This window comes from Equus quagga, chromosome 8 (genome assembly GCF_021613505.1).
Source record: "Equus quagga isolate Etosha38 chromosome 8, UCLA_HA_Equagga_1.0, whole genome shotgun sequence".
NCBI classification, from domain to species: Eukaryota; Metazoa; Chordata; class Mammalia; order Perissodactyla; family Equidae; genus Equus; species Equus quagga.
Genome location: NC_060274.1, coordinates 44,063,500 through 44,090,000, shown reverse-complemented (window position 1 = coordinate 44,090,000; position 26,501 = coordinate 44,063,500). Strand labels below are relative to the sequence as shown.

Genomic DNA, 26,501 nt, shown 5'->3' with positions numbered 1-26,501 from the left:
AGCCCCCTCCTCCAAAGTGGGACTTCCCACATTTACCTTTTCTAGTCTATTTTAATGAGAACAATGATAACCTGTCATTGGTTGAGCACCCACTTATCAGGTACTCAGCATGCACTGTAATATATGTATATTTATTTCTCAAAAAATCCTGAGATGGTGCGATCGTCTCCATTTGCAAATGGGAAAAGTGAAGTCCAGAAGAATGCGGTAATTTCTCCAGGGTCAATACAGGAAGTATTGAGCAGGAGTGTGATATACTGGAGGAATTTGTTATGGAATAATTTGCTCTGGTGTCTTTTGTTTCCTCATTAACCTTCAAAGGGAGGCACGAAAGTACCAGCACCAGGGCCAATCAAGAGCTCAGCGCCGCATGTCACGAAGCAAGAAACAGCTAACATTCCACATAGATGAGCCCCAAATGCACTGGTGCTCTGACAGGGGAATCCTTTCTACTCAGCGGGAACACTTGTTTTGTGCAATCCTTAGATCTGTTTCACAAAGCTATGGCGCAGGTACCTTGAGGTTTGTGGCTGTTTCCAGAAACCGGTTTACATTTTGATTCTTGAAACATATTTTCCTTCTAGTACTGCCTACCTAATCTGCTTCCATCCTGTTGACTTTGCACTTCAATCAGTGCAGGGACTATTCCAATGGAGCCCTCCAAAGACAAAAATCACTGCTAAAAGACCACGGATGGCGAGAAAATATTTAATTTATAATAACAGAATTTGAAGAAAGCTGTTTCTGAGACTTTCACTATATATCTGGCTTTCTCTCTCAAGTTATCATTATGCTCATGACTCAAATGTTCTGTCAGCTAATCCTTGAAAACTCCATCTTTGATTGTTGAAATAAGCAAGAGAAGCAGCCTTGCGGGATTTACATCAAGCTGTAATTCACACGTGCAGGGGCGATGGAATCTATTTATTTGTCTGCCTCTCACCTGTCTTCTTCACAGGCTGCACTCAGGATGGCAGGGAAATTATTTAGTCCAGCTTAGTTTTATCCCCAAATTTCATCAGTTCCTTTAAGTGGTGTTCAGGGTCTCTTGCAAAGAAGGTTCATGGTTTCTCATTTCTGCTCCTTCTTACGTAAATCCCCAAAGGGCACTTAGGTAAGTAGAGAAAGGAGGGCTATGGGATCTCGTCAATGGGCAAGGGTTAGGACCTTCAGGCATAGTGCAGCCAGAGTCCTGTGGTCTCTAGGTGATGACTGAGACCACCTAGTGCTATCCCCCTAAACTTTATGGTTTGGGCCGTGCCCCAGAAAGGGTCAGGTCAGAGCACGGAGCACTCCCTGCTCTCTCAGCCTCACCTCAGTCCAGCTGGCCACCGGCCCCTGAGTCTCTGCCCTGGCTCCCAGCCAGCTGCAAGGGGCCACCTCGTCCCTCGAAAGCAGCATCCCTAATAGGCCCTGTCTCCCTCTCAGTGGAGAAGCGCGTGAATCCGGGAAAGTGTGAGACGCCAGCTGTGGGTGCCTCCCTGGGCCCCAGCGCTCTGCTCGGCTTCATGAATTTTGATATGACTACACCAGGTCAGAGGAGCCCACGCAACTGACTCGACCTTCCTTTTCTTGTGCAATCACCCACCCCAGGCCAATGCCCAGAAGGGAATAGAAAGCCATATCCACTCACTCCATTTTCCTGCTTCTCTCCCTGTTCTTCTCCTTCCACAATCCCCCTAAATTACTAGGACAAAAAGAACAGGATCATCCTTTCACGTCTCCTTTGTGCCATCCTTTTCCTCTCTGGTCCCAGCTGTATGACTAAGATTTAAGTGACAGGCAGGGGCATCTTTTCTACCCTAAGGCAGGAATTTGATGACTTGAGTCTTCTGGGTATAGCCCTCTGAATGCTAAAGAAAGAGAGGGCTTCTTTCTGGTTCTTTGTCTCTGCCTTTCTTAGATAGCTAAATCTGATCTCTCCCAGGGAGGTGCAGGCTTCGGGTCAAGTCAGTCAAGTCAGAACGAGGTCTTGTACTCAAAAGGCAAAAGAGAAAAGAAAAACAATGTTTTCCAAGATTTTCTGTATTAACTCTGCTACTTAAGCTCTACCCTTGTTTAGCAGTACCAGGATATGTTTCCCTATTCTGCATGTTTCTTTCCAAATAAGGACATTTCTATATGAAATGCCTATAGCAATGCTTCCTAGCTGTCAGAACCACAGAAAGAATCAGAAGTTGGAAACTGATAACTGCCCATCCAAGGCCTTCAGTTGGAAACACACAACAATGCAAGTGAGAAATACAGAACCTCTAAACCAGAGCCCCAGGTCCCCGTGGCTCAGGGAACTTCCTGTGGCAATAAGCAAATCACACTCCCATCTATCTCTCTCGGTTTCCTCACCTAAGAAAAGGAGGGCTTGTTCCAGATTATCACTAAAACATCTCTTCTAATAATCTATGACTCCAGAATGGGATACTATATGGATGAATATAATTTCAGTTGAAATCATGTATAACATGCATTGATAACACTATCGTTAAGATCAATTTAAGAGATCAAACATAAAATAAGCAATTCTTAGCTCTAAAGAGATGTTGTATAGTGGATATATCTCTATAAGATCTTGTGAAATTTCTTTTTCTGAAAAGGATAATGGATCCTTCTGGGGACATGATTTGGTTCTCCACGTATGGCAGCATCCCTTTCCTGCACCACAACATTGTGGGAAGACAAAGAAGAATGATGTACAGTTCCTACCTTCTCGGTACTTGAGAAGAATGTCCCAGATGCTCCGACGGGAGCAAGGGTCCACCCCACTGGTAGGCTCATCTAGAACCACGGTCCTTGACTTGCCAATGAAAGCCATGCCAATGGAGAGCTTTCTCTTCATGCCTCCAGAGAGGGCGCGGGTTTGCTTGTGTTGATGCTGCGTTAACTCCACATCCTGAAGAGTTCTGAAATAAGAACAAAGCCCTCACTGTTCCCCCTGAACACCTGAAAGCTTTGCTTCAGCTTTCACTCCATAAATAACGTCTTGCAATGACCAAGATCTTCATAATCCATGGGTACATCAAGGTAGCCTAGATGTCACATGTGCACATGAGTCCCGACACAGCTGCATTGACCTTCTTGAGGTTCAGATGGAATCATGCCAAAGGACCAAGTGTGAGGCCTGGTTAGCAGGATCTGGAAGGAATTGTTTTTGGAAAATCCTTGTCTCCACCCTGGAGAAGTATTTCTCTTCATATCACTCATACCTCCCTCCAAGGGACCTACATTCTCTCAAGACACTATGGAGGACGGTGGAATGGCTGATGTGCTAGAGTGGTCAGAAGGAGGAAAGGAGAGGCCCAGCCCCCACACACCAGAAGGGTGAGTCAGAGAAGTCCTCTGACTCTGGCCCACATTCACTAAGTTTGTATAAGCCCACCTTCCTGGCTGAGTAATTGGGAGGTCCCATGAAACACCACATGCAAAGTATAAATTATCAGATGTCATTAATGTGAGAATAAGCTGTCCTCTTCTCTATCAATGACTCTCGAGAGTTCCAGATTTCAGACACCCAGCACAAAGAAAGCCTCCCTATGGGAAGCTTCACCTCCTTCTGTGGGTCTGCTCTTTTTTCACAAATCACCTTTTCACTCTCCGCCATGGTGCCCCTATTAACTCCGCACAAATACTTATCCCTCTCATCACCTACTTAAATCTTACTCATGGTTAAAGACTCACTTTAAGCAATACCTTCCTGAAACCTTTCCCTGAGCATTCAAACCAAAGTGGATTTCCTCCCTGCTGAGCTGCAGGCATGCCTATAACTGCCTAATTGCCAAGAAGCAGTCAGAGAGAAGGAGGCTAGAGAGGAAGAGAGGAATTATAAGAGCTCCACACAGCTGAGCTTCAAAAACTTTTGGGTCCTAGAATGTTCCAGAATCCTAAGCAAAGACTTGAGTGAAATCCCAAGGATTTGCTTGCCTCATCACTAAGTAAGTATTTCGTTATTTATATACTTCCCATCCTGACCCAGAATAAGCTCACACTAGCTTCTCAGTGTCTAGTTTTCAGTCTATCCGCCTTATGTTTAGTCCAAGTGTTACAGTGCAACTTCTGCTGGGTAAACTTCTCAACTTAAATGTATAGCAGTAATTTACACTCTGGCTTCTCAGGTGTTCCCTTTGTCGACAACACCCCAGTTGGGAGGAGAGGACAAATGGTTCATTTACAGGAGGCAATTGTGTTGACCTTCATTCCCAATTAGACGTGGCCACCAATGTCTCCCAACCCAGGTGATTCTGATACAGCAGAGGAGGTGAATCTGGAGCCCAAGTTAGTCACATTAACCAGAGATCAATTGGCTAAGAAAACAAACAGAAAGTCAAATCTGTAAGATATTAGACGCTCTCAATCATGCCTATCCTAATAACATTTTTATGTTAAACCAAAAACACCTCCATTCTCTGTTTATCTTAACCTCAACCCAATCTGGTCCACTCACGACCAAGCTACACCCTGGGCCTTGTTATTTCCAGTTACCACAGCCCCTCCAGAGGCTCAGTTCCAGGTGTCCTCTTCTGACTACCACATCTTTTTTCCTGGTGAATCCCTGCCTCCAGCAATCACTCAACCGCACAAACTCAATTTCCCACTGTCCCTCACTCACATGAGGTCCTACTTCCCTTGACCTCTGAGTGCAAAGTCCATAGCTCTGCTCTGCCTCCTACTGTCTCAAATGAGCCGGCTGTGCTCTAAGGACAGTCAGTCCCTCCCCTCTCCACAGATCCTTCCCCGCTGCTGAGCACAAGACAGCAGTCCAGCAAGGCACCCTTCTCTCTATTTGCCTCAATTGCTTGTTCTCCATCTGAATCACCCTTCCCTTGACATTATTTTTCCATCTTGATACAGTCTCATCTTTTTGCTCCTTTTTGCAGCAAAATTCCTGGAAAGAAGTGCTTTTTCCAATTCCTCTCCTTTCCTTATCTCTTTAACTAACTCCAATAAGACCTTCCTCCCCATCATGCTATTAAAATTGCTCTTATCGAGGTTACCAATGACCTCCACATACTAATCCAAAGACCGTTTCTCAGACATCGTCTTACTTTATGTTCAACAGCATATGATGCACTTGACCACTCTCTCCTCCTTAATGGACTGGTCTTCCTCCTTCCCCTCTTGTCTCTCCTTCTCATCTTTTGGCTGGTCCCTCCACATCTCTCCATCTTCTTCATGTTGCCATGTCTACTGCTCAATTCTTTGTCTTCTCCTCTTGTCTACTTGCACTCACTCCCTCAACGATCTCATCACTATCATACAAATCTGCCTCCAACTTGAGTCCCATGGAGTATGCCAGAATTCTAAGTGCTAAAGCTAACTACATAACAACATCTCATTGACTTAAAGGCCTGATAAAGCTCCCCTCTTGACTTCTCTTATCTTCTGTAGGCCAAATTAAGGGCAAAACAGTAATGACCTTACTCAACAAATGTTCACTATAAAGATTCTACCAGGATCCTATCTCTCTTGAACTCACATTTTAATGAAGCTGCGCATGAAGGAAGCCAAGCAGTGCTACTGGAGCCTAAGACGGAGCGTGTGGGCTCTAAATCAGATGTTTTCAGTTTTTGCTCCCTCTAATTAAGAACATCTGTCCTAAAACATGTTCTCATTCCAATTGCTTTTGTGCAAATTGGCTTTGTTGCTAGGTAACATGCAGCGAACTGATAACTATTAAGGTTTCCTACACTCAGATAAGAAGATCAAGCCCATACAGAGTTGTTAGGAACTTGATTTAAGCCCAATTGCAACCATAGTCAGGTTTGCTGTGGTCCAGAGTAGATGCATTTTTTAAATTAAAATAGGTAACCTGTGACTTTTTAAAAAGAATCTAGGTTGTACATAATCAATTTTCTCTTTAGTAACACACAGCCATTTCTCATTAAGTATCCTCTCAAATTTAAGATAGACTTAAATAGCACAAAGTAAATGTTCTCCCTAAATATTTGTCTCCACAGTCAATAGCATGATTATTACTACCAGCCACTTCTGAAGGTGTGGTGAAAATGTGAGCCAGCCCCCCTTGCAGTAAAGAATACCCTCAGATGCCCAGTTAACCCGCCAACAACGTGAACTTTGAGAGTAGGGGGAAAAAGGAAGAAATCATCATTAAAATAAAATGTGTGGCACTATTCCTGATTTTATGAACTTATGTCCCTGGAGGCTTAGTTTCATCAGTTCAGGCTTAATCTGCATGTGACCCTCAAATTGTGAGCATCTATCTCAAGAGATCTGATTTGTACCCTACCCATTTGTCATATATCTGGTCCCCCTAAACACAGCCACCTATATCAAGTTGAGATCATCCAAAGAAATACTTATCCTTCCCAGGGGTGGGGGAAGAAAACCACAGTGCAGCAGCTCACCCTGGAGAAGCAGAACATCATTTTCCACTGCCGCTCTCCACTAGGAGATTGCCAAGGTAACCCACCATGGGGATTTTACATTATGTTCTGCTTTCAGATCCTGACCCCTGAGTAATGTGTGCCTTCACCATATTCTGGGTTTGTGCTCTTGTTTTGTTTTGTTTTTATCTCCAACAAGAGAACTTCTGCAATACTGGCTAACTTTGCCCCTCTAGGATCTGGTGCGTGCAACTCTCCCCATCTTCGTCTGAGGATGAACTTATTCAGGCAAGATCCCTTCAGGGACTGATGCTCCGGACCCGGCTCCATAATGAGCCAGGGCTCCTTCAGTCCACACGCTCCCTGCCCACCAGCCTGCCCACCCATCTCCCTGCCTGCCTGCCTTCCTGCCTGACATGGCCCTGAGAGGGTATTTTTAAGCCACTGTCACCTGCATTCACTGCCTTCATTTCTCTTCAGATCCTTGGAGTCCCCTAATGAATATCTGAGCTGTAGCTGGAGCAACAACACTAGAAACATGCCAGAGAACCCCTGTCCTCCTTCCAGCAAGTCTCCCCTTCCTAGAGGCCTGCATCCCCAGATTCTGCAGCCCAGCAACCAGCCCGAGGAGGAGGCCACAAGTGCACCTCACATCAAAGTCTCGTCCCAGGAAATCCTCTCTGATAAGACACTGTCTGAGCAGAGACCTGAGGGCCATGAGGCAAGCTGCACCAAGCAGGGAATGCACAAGAGCAATCCAGGCAGAGGGAGCGGCAAGAGCAAAAGTCCTGAGGCCAACCTACACCGTTTTGTGTGTTCGGGGAGCAGCAGCAAGGCCAATGTGACTGGCAGTGAGATGAAGGACAATAGAAGTTGGGTGAAGCAGGCGAGGATGGCAGGCCTCATAGAGGTCTTATCATGTATCATCCAAAGCAGGAGAATTCTTGGGTGGAAGTGGATACTAATAATCTGGGACAACAGCCATAAAGCTGGACAGTCATGGGCACACAAGGCCATCAGTTATGCTTTCATAGGCCGCTGAAGACTTGGAGTTTTCCTCTAAGTGAGATGGGACGTCCGTGAAGGCTGGTTGGCAGAGAAGTGACAGGATCTGAATACATTTCTAAAGAAGCCCTGGTCACCACATGGAGACTAGCCTGGTGGGTACCTGGGAAAGCCACAGGAGCACAGGCTGAAAGCAGCTACTGCAACAATCCAGGGGAAAGCCGGCGGTGGGCTGGGTACGAACGTCAGCTTTGCAGAGCAGGAATGGGGCAGAAGGGCCAGCTGGATCCCTGGCATCTCTGCAGAAGGAGGTGGGGAAGGTGTGACCTGGCTGGTGGCCACGGAAGTACAAAGCAAAGGGGACAGAGAGGCAGCGCAAAAGGCAGGATTACATGGCTGGTCATCGTTTCAAATGCTTCACTTGGTTTCCAATAACATCACTGAGGTACAGAAAATATGTAACAATTTTAACACTCATTCCTCTTCTGCTCATTGTCATAGGGCTGGATGCATCAAGGTCGAATTCCATCAAGGTGGAAGCACATACTTTTATATTTCACGTGGAAGAAACAGGGTCATGCAGAACCAACACCACCCAAGCCCTGCACGTCTTCACCGTCACTCCATGCAAACCAGAAATCCTTACATTAAAAAATAAGGGTGGCAAAAATATTTTAAGATGGTAACAAGCAGTAAAGTGTAAGAGTTCATTAGATTCCCATTTTCTTCTGAGATATGTGCAGTTAATTAGCATTTACGCTTAGGAAGTGGCCTGGGGAGAGCTCCTTCCTCCTCCATGTCAGGCCCTGGCTGATGTTCTGCTTTGTCAAATTGAGAATGCCAAGGATACCATGCTGACCTCGCAGGCCCAGAGCCACACACCCTCTGGAGGGAGCAGAGCTCAGCACAGGCAGACAGCCTTCACAGCCAACTGCCATTATTTTCAGGATCGATGGCTCTGCCACTGGATTAAGGATTCCACAATGGCTACTGTCCTTCTCCCTCCAATCCTTCCTTCCAAGCTCATCTCCCTCAACTGCCACTTTGTTTTCTGACCAGGGACCTTGGTTTCTCCCTTCTCCCTCTGGTCTAAGCTTCTACCAGTCCTCAGCGAGATGACAGAATCTTCCTTTTTGGCCCATCCTGGCTACCCCACTCCCTTCCACCTCTCCCCATACATGTGTTCTCTACTCTGGTCTTCTTCATGCTATTCCACTTTAAAATGCCTTCAGTGCTCCTCCTGGACTCCTCCTCTCACTACCTTGGACAGCCAATTGGTCAACATGGACTGTTCCTTCTCACTTTGAATGGTCTTCAATTCTGGGCATCCTTTGAACCCCACTGGCTCGGCTGTAAACCAGGCTCTCATCACCTCTTGCTCTCAGGGGCCCCTCGGTCTCCCATCTCTCCCATGGCTACACTATCTGCTCCAGTGTCGCAAGATAAGTCTCCCAGATCTCAGGCTGATCGGCCTCTCCTGCCCGTGATCACCTACTTGCATGATAAAGTTTGAACTCCTCAGCATGACTAATTCTTTTCTTTACAACCAGTTCCCATGTCTCCCTCTCCCTCCTTTTCATTTCAGGACACCCACATGAACCCACGCTCCAGACACAAAACTTCCACCAACGGCCTGTGCCACACTCTCCTGTCTACCCCCACTTCAAGGACAAATCAAATCAATTCCGTCTGCCTTGAGAGGGCTTCTCTGGTATTCCCAGTGTTGTTGGCTGTGTCATAGTTCCAGGGTTAAGAGCTATTTGCTAATTTTCTCTTCGCATAAACATAGACATTGGAGATTTTTGTAAAGCACCTCTTTCTATACCCTTCACTAACTCACACAGGGCAGAGGGTGGGAGGAGCAAATAGGTGACAGTTACTGACTTATGGACTTGCTGACGTAACTCCTTCTGGGTGCACTGCGGCGCCTTTATGGATGCAAAGAGCAGCAGGTGTTCCAGGACGGTGAGATTGTCAAACAGGACATCCTGCTGAGGACACACCCCCAGCTCCTTTCTGACCGTAGACAAGTCTGTCTGCAGGTTCTTGCCGTTGACGATGATGGTTCCCGAAGTGGGAGGGTAGAGTCCCGTCAACAAGGATCTGCCAGAGAAAATAAGTCAGCAGGGAGAGCACAGGCTGCTGCTGCTCCGAACACCAGTGACCCCGTGAGCTCTGCGCGATGCACGCACCCTGCAAAGAGTGCACACCTTCCACCGCCCTACTTCCTACACAGTCAGTTAAAAGTTGGAGGTGGTTGAGCGGGATGTTGGGTGGCTTAATCTTAGAAATGTGGGCTTAGGATAATGTTTTACACCCTTATGATATGCTGTGACTATAGACCATTATAGTCGCATGGGAGTTTAAGATTTTAAATCCAACTTTGTTTTTACAGATGAGGAAACAGGCTGAAGAAATGGCATATTTACCTAAGTCCTTCTAATTAAGCAAAAGTCAAGAGAAACGCACACCTCGACTCCCAACACTGTGGCCAGGTCTTCCTCCTGCCGCGCCCACGCCATCTGTCCGTGTCAACACCATCACAACTCGAGCATCTCCAGAAACTCACCTGTCTGCCTCGACCAAAGGAAGCCTGAGGACTGCCCCGCTGGGCTCCATGGTTCAGGAGGCTTATTATTTACGTTTGAGACTGTTTTCTCATTTCTAAGAAGTTAGACAGTCTCCTACCACAGCACCTAGAAAATCACTCCTGAGTACTTACGGGAAGACATTAAAATGTGTGTCCACACAAAGCGATCTACACAGATGTTCATAGTGGCTTTGTTTGCAATTGACAAACACTGAAAACAGCCTCCATGGCCAGCGCAGTGAGGTCAGCACTCTGTGGTGCCTGCACAGAGTGAAATGCTAAGTGCAAACAGCCGATAGGACACCGCACGGGTGAATCTCTGAGCATCGTGCTGAGGGAAAGAAGCCATGCACGATTCCGTTTATATGAAGTTCTAAAAAATGCAAACTACTTTATAGTGACAAATTGAAAATCTGGGGTCACGGGGGCCAGGGTCAAGAGGGCACAGGAAACCTCGGAGAGGGTGGAAATGTTCTGCATCTCCACCATGGCACTTTTTTCCAACTGTAGCCAAAACTGTATCCAGGCTCATCAAACTATACACTAAAACAGAAATTGTTTCTTGTAAATAAATTACACCTCAATAAATGTGATTAACAACTGTTTGCTTATTTTCAAGCCTCTTTTGGGGATACTATGGCATAGTGGATACACATTCCTTATGTGTCTCAGAGCTTTTTGTTTTAAATAGTGATGACCAGCTCATTAATTGGCCTGTCATCTGAGAACCGCCAGGAAGACACAGCCCCAAGGATGGCTCCTGACGTACTTCAAACACACACCAAAGGCGATGCAGTAAGCGAACCCTGAAACATTGAGAAACTCCAAATTCAATTTTCATCGTTCTGCTAAACACAAACGCCAGGTTTTCCTTGTAAGAAATGTGCATTAGTAAAAGCACGACGTGCAATGCTGCTTTCCGGTCATTGTTTGTGCAATGTTTACTTTCCCAATCTGAAAACACTAGAAAAATACTCAGCGGGCTCTTCCACTCTATTTCAACATCCAAGGAAAGGAGAAAACTTTGCATTTTTTTCTTTCAATTTACTTTCTGTATGAGATCTTTGAAGTTTTATGTACGTTATTTTTCTACCTTTGCTAATAAGTTTGAGGCAAATAGTCCTTTTCATTATCTTAACTAAGCATGCTTTAGTCCTACTGAAAAAAACAAGAAGTAAGTGGCTTATTCAAAAGAGAAATTCAATAATTTTGGTGGTTTAGCCTTAAACAAGCCCCATTTCCACAGCCAGCTCTGGGCTGTTTTGTGGCCATGAACATTTGAGTTCATTATTTCTCCAGGATCACAGGATTTGATTCTTTAATTAAATCTGAAGCCACTGGATCCCAAGCCAAAAATCAAGCCTTCACAAAAACACAACCACACCAAAAGCAGAACACTAAAAAAATACTCAGGTGTTTAAAAAATTGGCAAACACCATTCTGAATTTCATCTTCCTATAGATATGCAAGCAAAATCAAACTTTGTAAGAAAAAAATGAAAAGTGACATAGGACTTTCAAAGACTAAAGTAAAAACATGGTGAATTACTTTTAGGAAATAAAAGAATTAAAGATTAAAAAAAAGAATCCATGCCCCTGCTGCCTTTGAATCTGTCCCAGACCTGCAATGTAATTGTCGGCGGACGGCACACGGCCGCTCTGGAGTGAGGGCTCTATCTTTCCTCTATGCCTCCAAACTCTGCACTGAGACTCCAAACAAAAGAAGGAGAAAAGAAACCTGGCATCCTGTCTCACGGTAAACTGACACTGTGAGGAACCAAGCCCCGTGCTTTATAGAGGGGACATGGGACGCACATGACGGTGGTCTTCCCGGCGCCGTTGGTCCCCAGCAGGGCGGTGATCTGGTCTCTGTGGAAGGTGAGTGTGAGGTCCTGGACAGCTGCCTTGTGGCGCTCATAGTCCTTGGTCACAGACATCAGAGCGACGCCTGGGGGGCCTCCTTCCAGCTCTGCCTCATTGTTCTGCGGCATTGACCCTGAGAGGAAGATGCACATTCACCCTGAGAAGACTTCAAGAGCATTCTAAATCATGCTCACACTGAGTAATTCGGTGGGCTGCCTTGAGCTTGAATGCTAGCTCTGTGAAACTTGCAAAGCGATTCAAAATATTTCTCTACCAAAATCAAAAGGCAAATTATATAATGGCAAGAATGAAGTGAAATAGCTGATTACAAAGCTTTGTACCCTTATGTTGACCACTTTGTAAGAAAATAAAAATAAACACACACACAGACACACACACACAAGTGTTTTTACATATGCAGAGGGAAAGTAACAGGCAGGTTAGTTACACACCAAAATGTCCAAGAGTGACAGTCCCCCAGGAGGTAAGAGTTAATAGGTGCCTGCTGTGCTCCAAATTATCTAAAAGGATTCATATTTGTGTAATCAGGAAAAAAATTACAATATTGACTTATGGTATAAAACTATCCTGACAGGAGCTTGTTTATCTGCAGATTCCCTCTGAAGCTGGGCTTCTGTGGAAGTGCCCCAGGAACGGGCCTGACTGGAGCACAGGATACCGGTCCTGCCCTGCTCTGGGATGCGTGCCCCTCCTTGGTAAGGGGCAGCCATGTTCTCTCTCACAGAGGCCTTGGATAAGCCGGCATGTGTGAAACACTTTGAAAATCCTAAATTGTACGACACCTGGTAGCTGTCCACCTTTGCTTTTATTTTTTACACAACTTCACGTTAGAACTGGAGCTTCATTTTACTGAACTGTAATCTAGACATAAATGCATGTAATGCATAGGGAGCAGTGTAAACAACAGGGAGGATTAAGATTTTGGGGCTCCCGGGCTCAAGCAAAATAAACATCACCAGTGGATTCTTTCTTGCAACTTGGCTCCATCGCCATGTTTCTGAGCCCAAGACGGACTGAAAGGGGGCCCTCAGGAACAATGCACAGAGTTACAAAGGCTCGACCAGAAATGAAAAACAAAAATAAAACTGACCCAAAGGAAAGACACATATCCAGCAGTGCTACTCTTCACAAACCTTTACTGTCACAGTTCTTGTTGAAGAAGAACAGATTGGAACTCAGAGCGAATTGCCTTTTCTCCAACAAACCACACACATTCTTCCAATATGATGCGGTAAAGGGGAAATACCATGGTTTTCTTAAACCGAATGTTCCTAAAAAGTAAGAGACAATTAAAATCAGGCCAATTATTTTTTCTATTTAGAAGAAGATTCTGGAATAGACAATCTTAACTAGTCAATATGAAATGTTATTCCATGTTCACATGTTCAGTACACATCCTATATACCAGCCACTGACAATCTAGGCGACAGAGTACTAGCCGTGCAGAGGGCGCTCACACTCCCTCCTCAGCCGACCCAGGGCCACCTGCTCACTTCACCTAAGAGGGTTTCTCAGCAGTGCCCAAGAAACAGGCAGGTATTTATTAATAATAAAAGTGCCATTGAATAATTGCTGAACATTCCCCGGGTAAAGCCTTACCCCGTGTTCCACTGCCCTGTCATTTAGCTGTCACTCTACTTGTGTCTATCATTGATGTTTGCACGGATTAACAGACATGGATTAAAAGCATGAAGGCATTATTCAATTAAGACTTCAACAAATAAGAATAATTCATAATACTAACATTTCCATATGAGACATGCCAACATTCTGCAAATGTATTCTCCAAATTCATTTCAGTCCTCTTAATAGTCACTTTGCCCTCATTATATGTCAGAATGAAAGTGGATTTAATTATTAACCCTTCTCGATTTTCTTGAACACATCCATTCTAGCCTACGTTTGATGAATGGTCTAAATTCTCTGAGTGATTGAAGAGATAAAGGCCAACATGAAGACTATGTTAGCACTTTGACCATCAAGCAAAGGAGAGATCCACAACCCCTCACACATTCTAATCAGAAGACGCAAAGATGCAAAGAGATGATCACTAAGGAAAATATGTGGGCATGTCATCTTTTGAAAGTGAAGGGAGGTGTTGAGTTGGTACCCTGTCTAGTATTTAGCATCCGTTATGGGTTGAATTGTGTCCTCAAAATGCAGATGTTGAAGTCCTAACCCCCAGTAACGCACAATGTGACTGTATTTAAGCCAAAGAGTCTTTGAAGAGGTAATTAAGGTAAAATGAGGTCATTGGGGTTGGCCCTAATCCAATCTGACTGGTGTCCTTATAAGAAGAGATTAGGACACACACACACACAGAGGGACGACATGTGAGGACACAGGGTTAAGTCCAGCCATCTACAAGCCAAGGAGAGAGGCCTCAGGAGAAACCAACCCTGCAAACACCTTGATCTTGGACTTCTGGTGTCCAGAACAGTGAGAGAATAAATTTCTGTGGTTTAAGCCATGCAGTCTGTATACTTGTTATGGCAGCCCTACAATGCTAATGCAGGCAGGGTATCCTCCAAGACTCTAGCAACTAATAAGCATCCCTAAGTAGGAAGAGGATAAGCAGCACATGGATGTTTCCATCATATCACAGCCAGCATTCCACACTCTCTCTCTTTCAGGCACTGTCCAAGGTCTTACTTGTATTGATTCATACAGTCCTGCCACTACCCAATGTGGGGGTACTATTATCACCTTTCCCTTCCCAGTGGAAGAGGGGTCCAGCAAGGCTTTTCTGAGGACACAAGACTGGCAAGCTACAGAAGCCACACAATTAACCACCAGCCGGTCTCTCTCAGTAGCTGCCCATCTGAACACATGTGTGCAACAGCAAGGATACTTTCAGTTGCCCTTTCAAACAAGTTGCTCTTGATTCAAACAAGCGAGGAGACCTGCCTCAGCTCCCGCACCCCACTTTTCAACTACCTAGTGGGAATAATAGAAGAAGGTCCCGTCCCCATGCAAGAATGATGAGTTTGTAGAAATAAAAGGAGATAATCAGCAAACAAATACATCAGCAAAACGAATCTGCAAATGCTGGGGGCTGCTTTGCTCTCCCTCTGGATCATCAAGCAGCAGTTTTCTGCAAAGGGACCCTGCTCAGGCGACCATGCTCCACCATTGCCATTGCTAGCATGAGGGAGCACCACCTGTCGGGAGGGCAAGTTGGTGATGGGCGTTACAGACATCAAATTAGCAGAGGTGTCGGGGGCACTCAGAGGCCTGGGAAGGAGTCACAAGGACGCTGAATGGTCCAGATGAAGTAGAATGGGGCCTGAAGTAGGGGCATGGTTGCAGGGATGGAATGGAGGGGAGAGAGAGGAGAGGTCTTTCAGAGTTAGAAAAGAGAAATTGGAAATAAATTGAATATTAATGGTTGATTGGCTAATTAAACCATCCCAGCTCTAATCTGTCTGGACTTTTAAAATCCTCCTAATTAATCCATTAATCTAAATGAAGCCTCTCAGCTCCCCAGCTCTCTTTTGCATTTCATTTTGCTTATAAATTCAGACATATTTTAAGTGAATACTCTAAAAGCACATGCATCTTGCTCACACCACCAAATGTAATTGGGCACATGAATATGTGCAAAGGCCCTCAGCTTATATTGAGCCTTTCTCCTCAAGGGGAACTGCCTGCTGGCTTAAGCAGGACAGGAAACTAATTAGCATTGCCCCCCAAAACTGACAGTGATAAAAGAAGAAGTCGATGAGATTAGACAGATCAAGTGGAATCAAACTTAACTGAAAGCACATAAAGAAGAGTTCATGCAATGAAAGCTCTTTGAGAGGACAAGATGTTCGCTTGTGAGCTCTCAAGCAAGCATGGAGACCTGCGGTGGACACTGAACACTGCAGGCCAGGAAATGATGTGATTGTGGATCTATGCAGGGTCTCCTGATCAGACATCAGCGTTGAGAAATGTTGAGGTCAGTACCCATACAGTTGCTTTATAAAAAAGACAGAAGAAAATGGAGAGAAAAGCATTTGTGTGTCGGGTGTGCATACGTGTTTATGTGTTTGTGTGTGAGGGAGGCAAAGTTCTCACCCACCCCTGATTGCATGAGACCATCCTAACCATGGGAAACTTTTGAATGATTCTCAATTTGCTAAAACTCTCCTAGCATGTTTTGGAATAGAAGGGGCATTTGGGTTGACACAGTGACTAGGTGTTTTAAAATGTAGATTTGGTTATTAGTCAGGCATGGCAAGGCCAACAGATGAGGAGATGACTGCCACTGAAAAGATAGTTTGGTTCTCACAGTTTCCAAGGTGAGGGAGGGGGCATGCCATACCACGCACGGCCACATGGGGAAGCACCAGTGTTGGTCAGGACGAAGACGGAGGGAGGGGGAAGCACAGGCAAGAAGCTTTACTGTGGTTTCCATGACAAGGAACAGGTGAGGAAGGGTAAGCAGGCTTATGATTGGCCAGTTTGAATAATTTCAGCAAGATCTGGGTATTTAGAAGCTTTCCATAATTGACTGGCCCTGAGGTGATTAGGGCAGGGGGTTAATGGTCCAGAGTATGAGGGCTCTGACAGATGAAAGGGCTGGGTGTGGGCTCTGGAGTGGCTGGTTTGCACATGAAAAGGATGCTCACAGGCAAATCCTCTAGTATCTCTAGGAATTGGCAGTCCCTCCAAGGTCAGTAAGACCCCAAGATGTTAAACTATCAGAAATAGAGAAAACAAAGTCATCATTAGTAAATGCGGATGACACAAATCACCTTTAGTAGATAAGTGCTGGCATGGTAGCTCTCCTACAAGGATGGAGACCAGCCCAGACCAATAGCGAATTGTCTCGTACTTGCATTCTGTGAGAATAGTCACACGCATTCATGCAAGTGAAAGCTCTTTATAGTTATTCAAGCCTAGGACATACAAACCCAAACTTTCTGTGAAGTTTTAATATGCACTGAATTTTCCAGGAACGCAACCACCTCATAAACCAGTGGAAGGTTTGATGCAGAAGTTGGAGATACTCATCATTTCAGAAAACCACATCATCAATGTGATGCCAACTCATTGTTTCTGAGTTTGCACTGCAGCACAGCTATAGCAGTCTATGTGGCTCACACCACACAAATATGTGACAAAAGATTTGAGCCTGCTTTTAACAAAGTTAGAACCAAATGTTTTTAAATCAGCAGATTTTCATAAAATGTACTAAATTTTATTAATGATGGTCTTTTCAAAACTATTTCACGTTATTGTCATTCTAAATATTTTTTAAATTTTATAGCAAAATAGTAATAAATTCATTTTGTAAAAATTGCACATTGAAATTATTAATGTGGAGGTTTCCTGCTATTTTTCAATCTTATTCTCATGCTCTTCCCAGGGATCTATCCCTTTGCTTCTCTGTAAGCCCTCTAATATGTCTGTTCTTTGTCTAATCCATCCTCCCTTGCCTGTCACCTACTGAAGCATATGATTACCAAAGTCTTTAGAAAACTGGAGACCAAATGTAGGCACTGACATGGAGTGGTATGGTAAGACGTGTGTCTTCTATCATACTTCATCATTACTCACCCCATGTGACAATGCAGAGAATTATCTGATAGTATGCTGTTAAAATAAGACCCAGATCATTTACAAAAGTATCATTCTTTTATCAACTTCATTGGTGTCTAATTTTTCCTCCCACATTTTTCCTACTTTATTAAAGTTATTTCCATCTTTTTTTATCGTATACAGATAAGCCTCATTTATTGTTACTTACCTTAATATTAGTTTTTATTTTAGTGTCTACATTTATCTCCAAGCACATATTTCTTTTAATTTTAGTACCAAATGACTTCTGATCATTTTTCTTTCCTTAAATCCAAACTTACTCCATACAGGTAGGTGGAGGCATCTGAGTACCTCATTCTGTGTTCTAATAAAGTCATGCCTGAGCATTGAGAATTTATATATTATTTTATTGCAAATTACTTTTTTTTACTTTTATATTACAGTTAAGACATTACATTAGTTGTTGAATCATGTATGTAAGTCATCCTCATCATCTGTGAATTCCATTTCAAGAGAGTAAAGCAAGTATTACAAAATATTTGTCTTAAAAAAGCCAAACTGGGGGCCATCCTGGTGGCACAGCAGTGAAGTTCACATGTTCCACTTTGGTGGCCCAGGATTCACTGGTTCGGATCATGGGTGTGGACCTATGCACCACTCGTCAAGCCATGCTGTGGCAGGCATCCCACATATAAAATAGAGGACGATGGGTGCAGATGTTAGCTCAGGGCCAATCTTCTTCAGCAAAAAGAGGAGGATTGGTGACAGATGTTAGCTCAGGGCTAATCTTGCTTAAATAAATAAATAAATAAATAAATAAATAAATAAATAAAATTGTTTGCTATAAAAAAATAAAAAGAACTAACTGGTCAGAGAGCTCCTAGAAATTGTAATCCTCCTTAGGAATCTCAAAGCCAATCAATATTTTCTAACAATTTCATTTTTTGTTACTACTGGCAGATTTTTTAAAAGTCAAAAATAAATAATCTATCTTATTTAAGGATATGTAAATTGCCAACATCATTTTTTCTTTTAACTTTCGAAATAGTAGAATCAGCAATTGCACGACAAAAAAAGGAAAAATATTCATTGTCATCTGTGGCCAGCTCTGTCTTTTTATTTTTATACCTATATTATAAAGATCGTGGGATTTTGATCTTTTATTCTAGAATAGACTCTGGTCTTCCTTCCTAACTAGCCAGTAGCTAAAATTGGTGGTTCAATCACAAATAGAAGTATAAAAACTCACTACTCGTATTCTCAAAGCAAAAAGCAGAGATGAATGCTTATAATTCAAAAGTTGCTTCCAGATCTTTTCTGCCTTTGCCTCCCTTTGCAAGGTGTAGATACAGTTTGGCTGGGAATCATAACTCATTCCAGCTTACAGAACAATTTGCACGACCTGATGAAGGAGTAGAGACGCTCTCTGGACAAGGTACACTCACATGGATGTCAAAGAGACTTAGAACACCCATCAGCAGATCTTTGTCTCTGGTTGGATATGGAATTTGTGGTATATATGGTACATGGTATATATGGGTACAGATATAGGGTAAGAGCTGGTTTTGAGATAACTGAAAGCTCAAGTTTCTAAGTAGATGTTACCAGTAGAGGTTAAGCAATAGAAATTCACCATGAGATAGAGTGGGATTCCAGGTATGGGTGCATGGAGACAACGGGCTGTTATATTGACCTTCCCCTAAAGGGAAAGAGGAGAATGAGGAGCTTGAAGGCATGTAAGACTAGAAGAGCAATGGAAGAAGGAACAGGAGACAGTGGTTTCCGCAACCCAATGTGGGCAAGTTCACAGTGGGCCCATATGGCCAAAATCTTTCCAAAAGATTATCAAATTTGTCATTTAGGTCTCCTGGTCTCCTAAGGAAAATGGCTTTTCCTTTTCCTCTGAGCCCCAAGTTGACCTCATTTAGCTTTTAGAAGAAAATAAAATGCTTTTCTGAAAACCACCAGCTTAGCTGATAGTCCACTGACTCGCAGGACAAGGAATGACTCAGCACTCTCTCCCAGGCATTCCCACCATCACTCAGATTTTCTCAGCCCATTTGCCTTCCTCCAGGATCCCACCCAATTCCCTTTCCTTCCCATCAAACAGGATCTAGAAAGTGGCACTCATGCACACTAGACACCTCCCTCAAGGGCTCAGTCTCTTTTTTAAATTGTGGTAAAATATATATTACAGAACTTACCACATTAACCATTTTTAGCATACAATTCAGTGATAAATACATTCACATTGTTGTGCAGCCAATCTCCAGAACTCTTTTCATCTTGCAAAACTTAAACTCCAAACTCATTGAACACCAGCTCCCCACCTTCTCCTCCCTCAGTCCCTGGCAACCCACATTTTACTTTCTGTCTCTGTGAATTTGACTACTCTAGGTATATTAGTCAATGTTCAACAGAGAAACAGAACAAGTATGACATGTATAAACACATAGAAAGAGATTTATTATGAAGGACTGACTCAAGCAATCATAGAGCCTTTGAAGTCCCATCATCTGCTGTCTGTAAGCCAGAGGCCCAGGAAAGCTTGTGGTATAGTTCCAGTTCAAACCGGATGGTCTGAGAAGCAGGAGCTCCAATGTCCAAAGGCAGGATAAAATGGATGTTCCAGCTCAAGCAGAGAGCAAATACATCCTTCCTCCATGTTTTTGTTCTATTCAGGCCCTCAACAGATTGGATGATGCCAATCCACATTGGTGAGGGCCATTTTCTTTATTCAGTCTAATCTCTTCTGGAAACACCCTCACAGACACAGCTAGAAATAACGTTTTACTAGTAATCTGGGCAACCTTTAACACAGTCAAGTTGACATCTAAAATTAACCATCACACTAGGTATCTTATATACTTGGAATCATACGATATTTGTTGCTTTCTGACTGGCTTACCATAATGTCTTCAAGGTTCATCCGTGTTGTAGTATGTGTCAGAATTCCTTCCTTTTTAAGACTGAATAATATTCCATTGTAGGAATATAATATATTTTGTTTATGCCTTCATTCATAGATGGACACACGAGTTGCCCCCACTTTTTGGCTATTGTGAATAATGCTGCTATGAACACAGGTGTACCAATATCTCTTTGAGATCATATGTTCAATTTTTTTAGGGCTCAGTCGTTTGAGTGTTTCCTGCTCTTGGAAGAAATCTCTTCTGGTGGAATCATTTCTCTAGTTTGTCCTCCTCCATGAGCTTGATGTAGCAACATTAGGATTATATTCTTTCAAACACCTTCTGGAAATCCCCCACCCCACTTGGCAAATCTCCCCTTCTCCAGAGCAGTGTTTTGGACAACTTGAGGCAACATTTGGCCAGGTAATTAATCTCTGGGGTTCAGAGGTGCCAGAAGCAGAAAATTAATGGAAACCTTGTCCTAAGGACATTCAAGGGTGCCAACAATATAAGCCCAAGCTGCTAACTGTCACAGGACATGGGAAGCAAGGCCAGGAAGTGGGCAGCCTGAGAGATGTGGGAGAGGACAAAGACAAGAGGAGAAGAGAGAGAGAGCACGCAAGACTTATCAGGAGCCAACACTCGTATTCACCACCTGGCAGGAGAGCTGAGCAGACAGCAGGAGGATCAGAGCTGGCTCAGACTCCAAACAGGCTTGGCAGCCCCATTTCCCAGTAGATTTCATCACCCTGTCCCTCACCTGGAGTCCAGCTCACCTACATGGCTCATCATTACCCTTCTAAAGACGCTGCCTCCTACCTGCTCACAGCACATCCACACTTTACTTATAGTTCTGTTCCTTTAGCCCCCTCCGGGAAGAATAGAACCCAAGTCTCTCACACCTTTTCTTAAGGAAGAATAGGAAGAAAGGGCTTTTCATCACTAAACCTGCTGCATTAAATTCTTTCAGACAACATCATATTAATTTGATCCCAAAACATGTTTCTTTCCCTATTATGTAGTTGTATACACCACTCCCTCAAAAAATTTTGCTTTCTTTTCTTTTTATTAAATTCTTTGGAATTTTGAAAAAACAAAAAATAAACATATAGTTAATTTTTGTAGTTTAATTGAATTATAAGAGAAATGCATGTTGGAAATAGAAAAACTGAAAACAGAAAAAAACATAACACATATAATTCCACAGAAACGCCAATAATTTGGCATATGAACCAAATTTTTATGTGTGTATATTTGTGACCAGCCATCTGATGGGTTATACCTATTTTTCAGCTGGTTCTTGCATATGAACTAGAAACAATGATGGTTTTATCTCCTCTTTTTGATATCTCTGTTTTGTTTTGGCTTTCGTTTCTGTATGACTAGAGCTTTCATCTCTATATTCAACTCACGTCCATGACAAGCACCTCCAGGGGCCTCTGAGAGCTGCACAGGGTGCCCCAAGCTGAGAGACATGCTTGCCTGTCCTCACTCTCAGGTCCCTCATTTCCTCCCCACTGCACCTTCTGCCAAAGCCTGTGACCCCTACTGCCCCGAGAAGACAGAGGAAGCCAGAAGAGAGCCTCCCCAGACTCCCCGGGTCCACAGCCACACAGCCAGCAAGTTACAGACAGCTTCTCCACGCCCTGAAGGGACTCTGTGTTCCAGTGGGGCCTGAGCCCTCTTCTCCTCTCACCTACTCATGGACACTGCTCCAGCTCTTCTCTCATCTTGCTCCTATAGCATCAGTGTTTCCTTGAGGCCAGATGATTCGAACCAGCACACAAGCATGCAGTTGTGCCACCCATCTTAAATAATAACCATAACAATAGTAATAATAAGACCAAAAAGCCTTTCTCTCCCCACTTCCCTTGCCAGCTACTGCTGCTACCCTACTTCATTCAGATTTTATTCAGTCATGCTTCCAAAAGATGCAGAATTGCAAGAGAGCCAGCCCTCCTTTCTCCTATCTCTTTCTGTTTCTCTGTCTCTGTCTCTCTCTCCCATCCTCTCTCTGTTTCTCCCTCTATCTCTCTGTCTCTCTGTCTGTCTCTCTCCCTTTTTATCTTTCCTGAAGCTGGCTCTACCTGGAGAAGTGACCCAGGGCTCACTCACTGGAAATGCCCAGAAGGCAGCTCTGCTCCGATCTGAAGAAGAAAATCCCTCTGACTCGTCTCATTTCTCTACCTCTAGTCTGGGCAAAAGGATTTGCTCACCCAGGACTCCTGTCCAGTTGATTAGACTTCCACAGTGGGATTTAGGGGGAAAGGCTGGGCTGAATATCAAAAGTCCCTTTGCCTCACTTCAATACGTGACAATATTGCCCCAGGATCCTCAGGCCTTAGGTCCTGATGGTTGAGGGGAAAATTCAGATCCTTCTGGATCTCTGGCCAAATTTCATGCTAATCTCCATACTGCTGAGGGTAACCTGTTTTTGCTGGTCTTTATGCTTATTGGATGCTTTTTTAAAAAAATTCTTGTATTGAGGGCATATTTGCTTACAACATTGTATAAATTTCAGGTCTACATTATTATGTATCAGTTTCTATATAGATTGCATCAAGTTTACAACCAATAGTCTAGTTTTTATCCATCAGCATACATATGTGCCCCTATACCCCTTTCACCCTCCCTCTACTGCCTTCCCCTCTGGTAAACACTAACCTGTTCTCCTTATCTATGTGTTTATCTTCCACATATGAATAACATCATATGGTGTTTGTCTTTCTCTGTCTGGCTTATTTCGCATAGCATAATACCCTCAAGCTCCATCCATGTTTTGGACACAAGAGCCAAGAAGATACAGAGGAGAAAGGAAAGTCTCTTCAATAAATGGTGTTGGGAAAACTGGACAGCCATGTGCAAAAGAATAAAACTAGACCATTATCTTACACCATACACAAAAATTAACTCTAAATGGATTAAAAACTTGAATGTAAGACTTGAAACCATAAAACTCCTAGAAGAAAATATAGGCAGTAAACTCTTTAACTTCTGTCTTAGTAGTATCTTTTTGAATACCATGTCTACTCAGGCAAGGGAAATAAAAGAAAAAAATAAACAAATGGGACTAAGTCAAACTAAAAAGCTTCTTCAAGGCAAAGGAAACCATTAACCAAATGAAAAGACAATCCACCAACTGGGAAAACATATTTGTAAATCATATATCCAACAGGGGCTTAATTTTCAAAATATATAAGGAATTCATATAGCTCAACAACAAGAATACAAACAACCCAATCAAAAACTGGGCAGGAGATAGGAATAGACATTTTTCCAAAGAAGACATGCTATAGCCAACAGGCACATGAAAAGATGTTCAACATCACTAATCATTAGGGGAATGCAAATTAAGACTACAATAAGATATCACCTTACACCTGTCAAAATGGTTATAATTAACAAGACAAAAAATAACAAGTGTTGGAGAGGATGTGGAGTAAAGAAAACTCTCATACACTGCTAGTGGGAATACAAACTGGTGCAGCCACTATGGAAAACAACATGGAAACTTCTCAAAAAATTAAAAGTAGAAAACCATATGATCTAGCTATCCCACCAGTAAGTATTTATCCAAAGAACATGAAATCAACAATTCAAACAGAGTTCTGCATCCCTATGTTCATCACAGCATTATCCACAACAGCCAAGATGTGGAAGCAACTCAAATGCCCACCAAGAGATGAATGGATAAAGAAGATGTAGTGTGTATATATACATATATATATATATATATATATATATATATATATGATGGAATACTACTCAGCTTGTTGGATTCTTTTCTTTGTCCATAGAGTTCAAGACATCTGCCATTTTATATCTAAATTTAGGTTTCCTTTTATTAACTTTGTATACAATGTGGTGAGCACTTATTTTGCAAATCTAAGTTTTTCTTCTCTTTGTTGAACGATGGTTCCATTTTTCGTTTTGTTCTACTTGATCTGTGTCTCTTCCTCGGGTTGAACGAAGCTCTGCAGGTCCATCTCTACCAACCACCTTTAGGTCAAGTGTCTGCATCTCTTTGCCTTTATTCTTGGGGACACCCATGGCTCATCCTCCAGGCCTCAGTCTGAGTTTCTGCAGCTATTTTTTGCTCATTACCACTTCCTCGTGTATTTTAAAATTGACATCATATACATATTTTATAACAGTTCTCTTGTGTGTTACCTAGCTTCTTTTTAATATCCAACTGTGTCTCATCCAGTCTCCTCTTCACTTTGGCCTTTTCAGTTCATTGTTTTATCTCTTCTTTCCTAGAATCCAACTTTTCTTAAATTTTATTCAAAGTACTCAAATAATGTGATCTAAATTTTTCCAAAATAAATCACTTTCCTGGTCAGCTGACAGAAGCCCACCTGTTGCGGAGCTGCGCAGTGGGCCCAGTGGGTGCATCCACCATCTAATCTATTCTCTGTCTCTACCTCTGGGGCCATATTTTCCAACTTTTCTATAAAATAATCTTTTTGATGACCCCTATTGTTCTGATTTTTACTCATCCTTAAATGATGCATGAGCTCTCCAACTCTGGAATATGTTATTTTTAAACAGAATGAACTGGGTTTTTTCTTCTATCCCTCCATTTTCAGTTTGCTTATGGTTAGAATCTATTTTTAGTTTTTAGTTCTTAACTTTAAAGGTTTGATGCTACTTGAAATATCCAGTCACTTTGGAAAGTATAGAGCCAGAGTCACAAGAATGAAATATATAATACCATCAAAATGCTATTTTCAAAACTATAAAATCAAAAAGATTTACGTGCCATTTCCGCCCTTTTTAGCCTGAGCCGGGCACATGGTATGAATACCTCCCACCCCAATAACACAGGAGGGGAAATTCATGACCACTGGTGGCCTATTCTCTCATTGCCTCCATGGTACACCTGCTACACCGAGGAAGAAACATGCCACATGGGAGAAATTCCAGACTCGTGACACCACTGACAACTCTGGATTTGGGGGCAGCTCCTGACTCTAACCCCCAGCACAAAAGCATTTGCTTGGCCTGGCTTTCCTCCAGGTTCTGCTCCATGCAGCTCTCTGGACCTCTGCCCTGACCTTGTTCCCTAGAGGCCAATGGCACATGGGCCCCAGACTCTCCCACCCTCACTCCCCTCATCCCTGATCCTGCAAACTAGGGTCTCCTTCATCCAACTGACCAAAGACCACCTGCAGGGCAACTGCGTGGTGGGCCAAATGGGGCCATCCAGCATGTGTCTGGGCCCCTCTGTTCTGTCTTCACATGGCCTTTACTGTTTCTCTCAGGGTGCAGAAGTTCCACCTTTTCCTTAAACATTCACACTCCCTTTAAAATAAATCCTATGAACTCCCTTTTTCATGTCTAATTTAAAGAATATGTAATTATCCTAATATTCACATATACGGATACAAACTGCTGTTTAAATTTATTTTGTCATCTTTGAAAGTGCAGAATTCTTACCAGGAATCAAGTTGCTCAAGTACCATCCACACAAAAAATAAAGGCCTGAATCAAAGAGAATCATCCAGCAAACCCAGACAAATGTCATGCCAGCTTGTTCCGGAGCTTGGTACATGTTATTCCACTGAATTCCTAGGAGGAAGGGAAAGATCAGAGTTAGAACTATGTGTCCTCTTTGAGTAGATATGGGTAAAATGAGTTTATTAGTTCTGGAAGCTCAAGCAAGCTGAATACAGATAAAACAAAAAGAAGGTCAATACCATTGGTCATAATTCTTCAAATGAAATGTTAGTTTGCTTAATCTCACATTTATTTCAAGGGGATCAGGTGGAGTGACTATTAACAACATTTTAATATCGATCATTTAAAAATTTTAAAGGTTGTTTTACTTATATCTAGTTTTATTTGCTTAACTAAAATAAAAATCTATATTTAAGGATAATATGTACGTTTAAAAAAAAGATAAAGAAGGCTCTTTGAGAACCCAAATTCTAAATTTCATTATTCTCTCTGTTCTTGGAAAATATATAACAAAATATATAAGGTCTGAAGTAGGAAAAAAATCATTATTTTCTTACAATATCTTTGCAAATTTTGTTGCATTAAAATATAATCTTGTCTTAAGAAAAATATTCTTCTTTCTCAATTTTTCTATGGTACTAGCCTAGAACCCAGTAAAAGAAATGTTTTAACATCGTGCACTTGCTGGAATTCAGTCCAAAATATTCAGAGAATCAACAGTGACTATTTTTCTTCTGTATCTTCTTGATCCAATTTAGTTTACCGATCAGTTCAAAGAATTTAGGAGAAA

The 26,501-nt window shown here is 42.8% G+C and overlaps 1 protein-coding gene across 1 annotated transcript in view; it reads right to left on the bottom strand.

Moving 5' to 3' along the window:
• The window catches only part of ABCA13 (ATP binding cassette subfamily A member 13), a 407,666-nt gene that overhangs the window by 208,607 nt on the left and 172,558 nt on the right, over positions 1–26,501 (bottom strand). The window contains exons 35-39 of the mRNA XM_046670200.1: positions 25,691–25,822; positions 12,947–13,084; positions 11,745–11,925; positions 9,225–9,443; positions 2,701–2,897 (exon numbers count right to left, since the gene is read on the bottom strand). Of these exons, the coding sequence (XP_046526156.1) occupies positions 2,701–2,897; positions 9,225–9,443; positions 11,745–11,925; positions 12,947–13,084; positions 25,691–25,822 (867 nt within the window). The remainder of the gene's footprint in view (positions 1–2,700; positions 2,898–9,224; positions 9,444–11,744; positions 11,926–12,946; positions 13,085–25,690; positions 25,823–26,501) is intronic.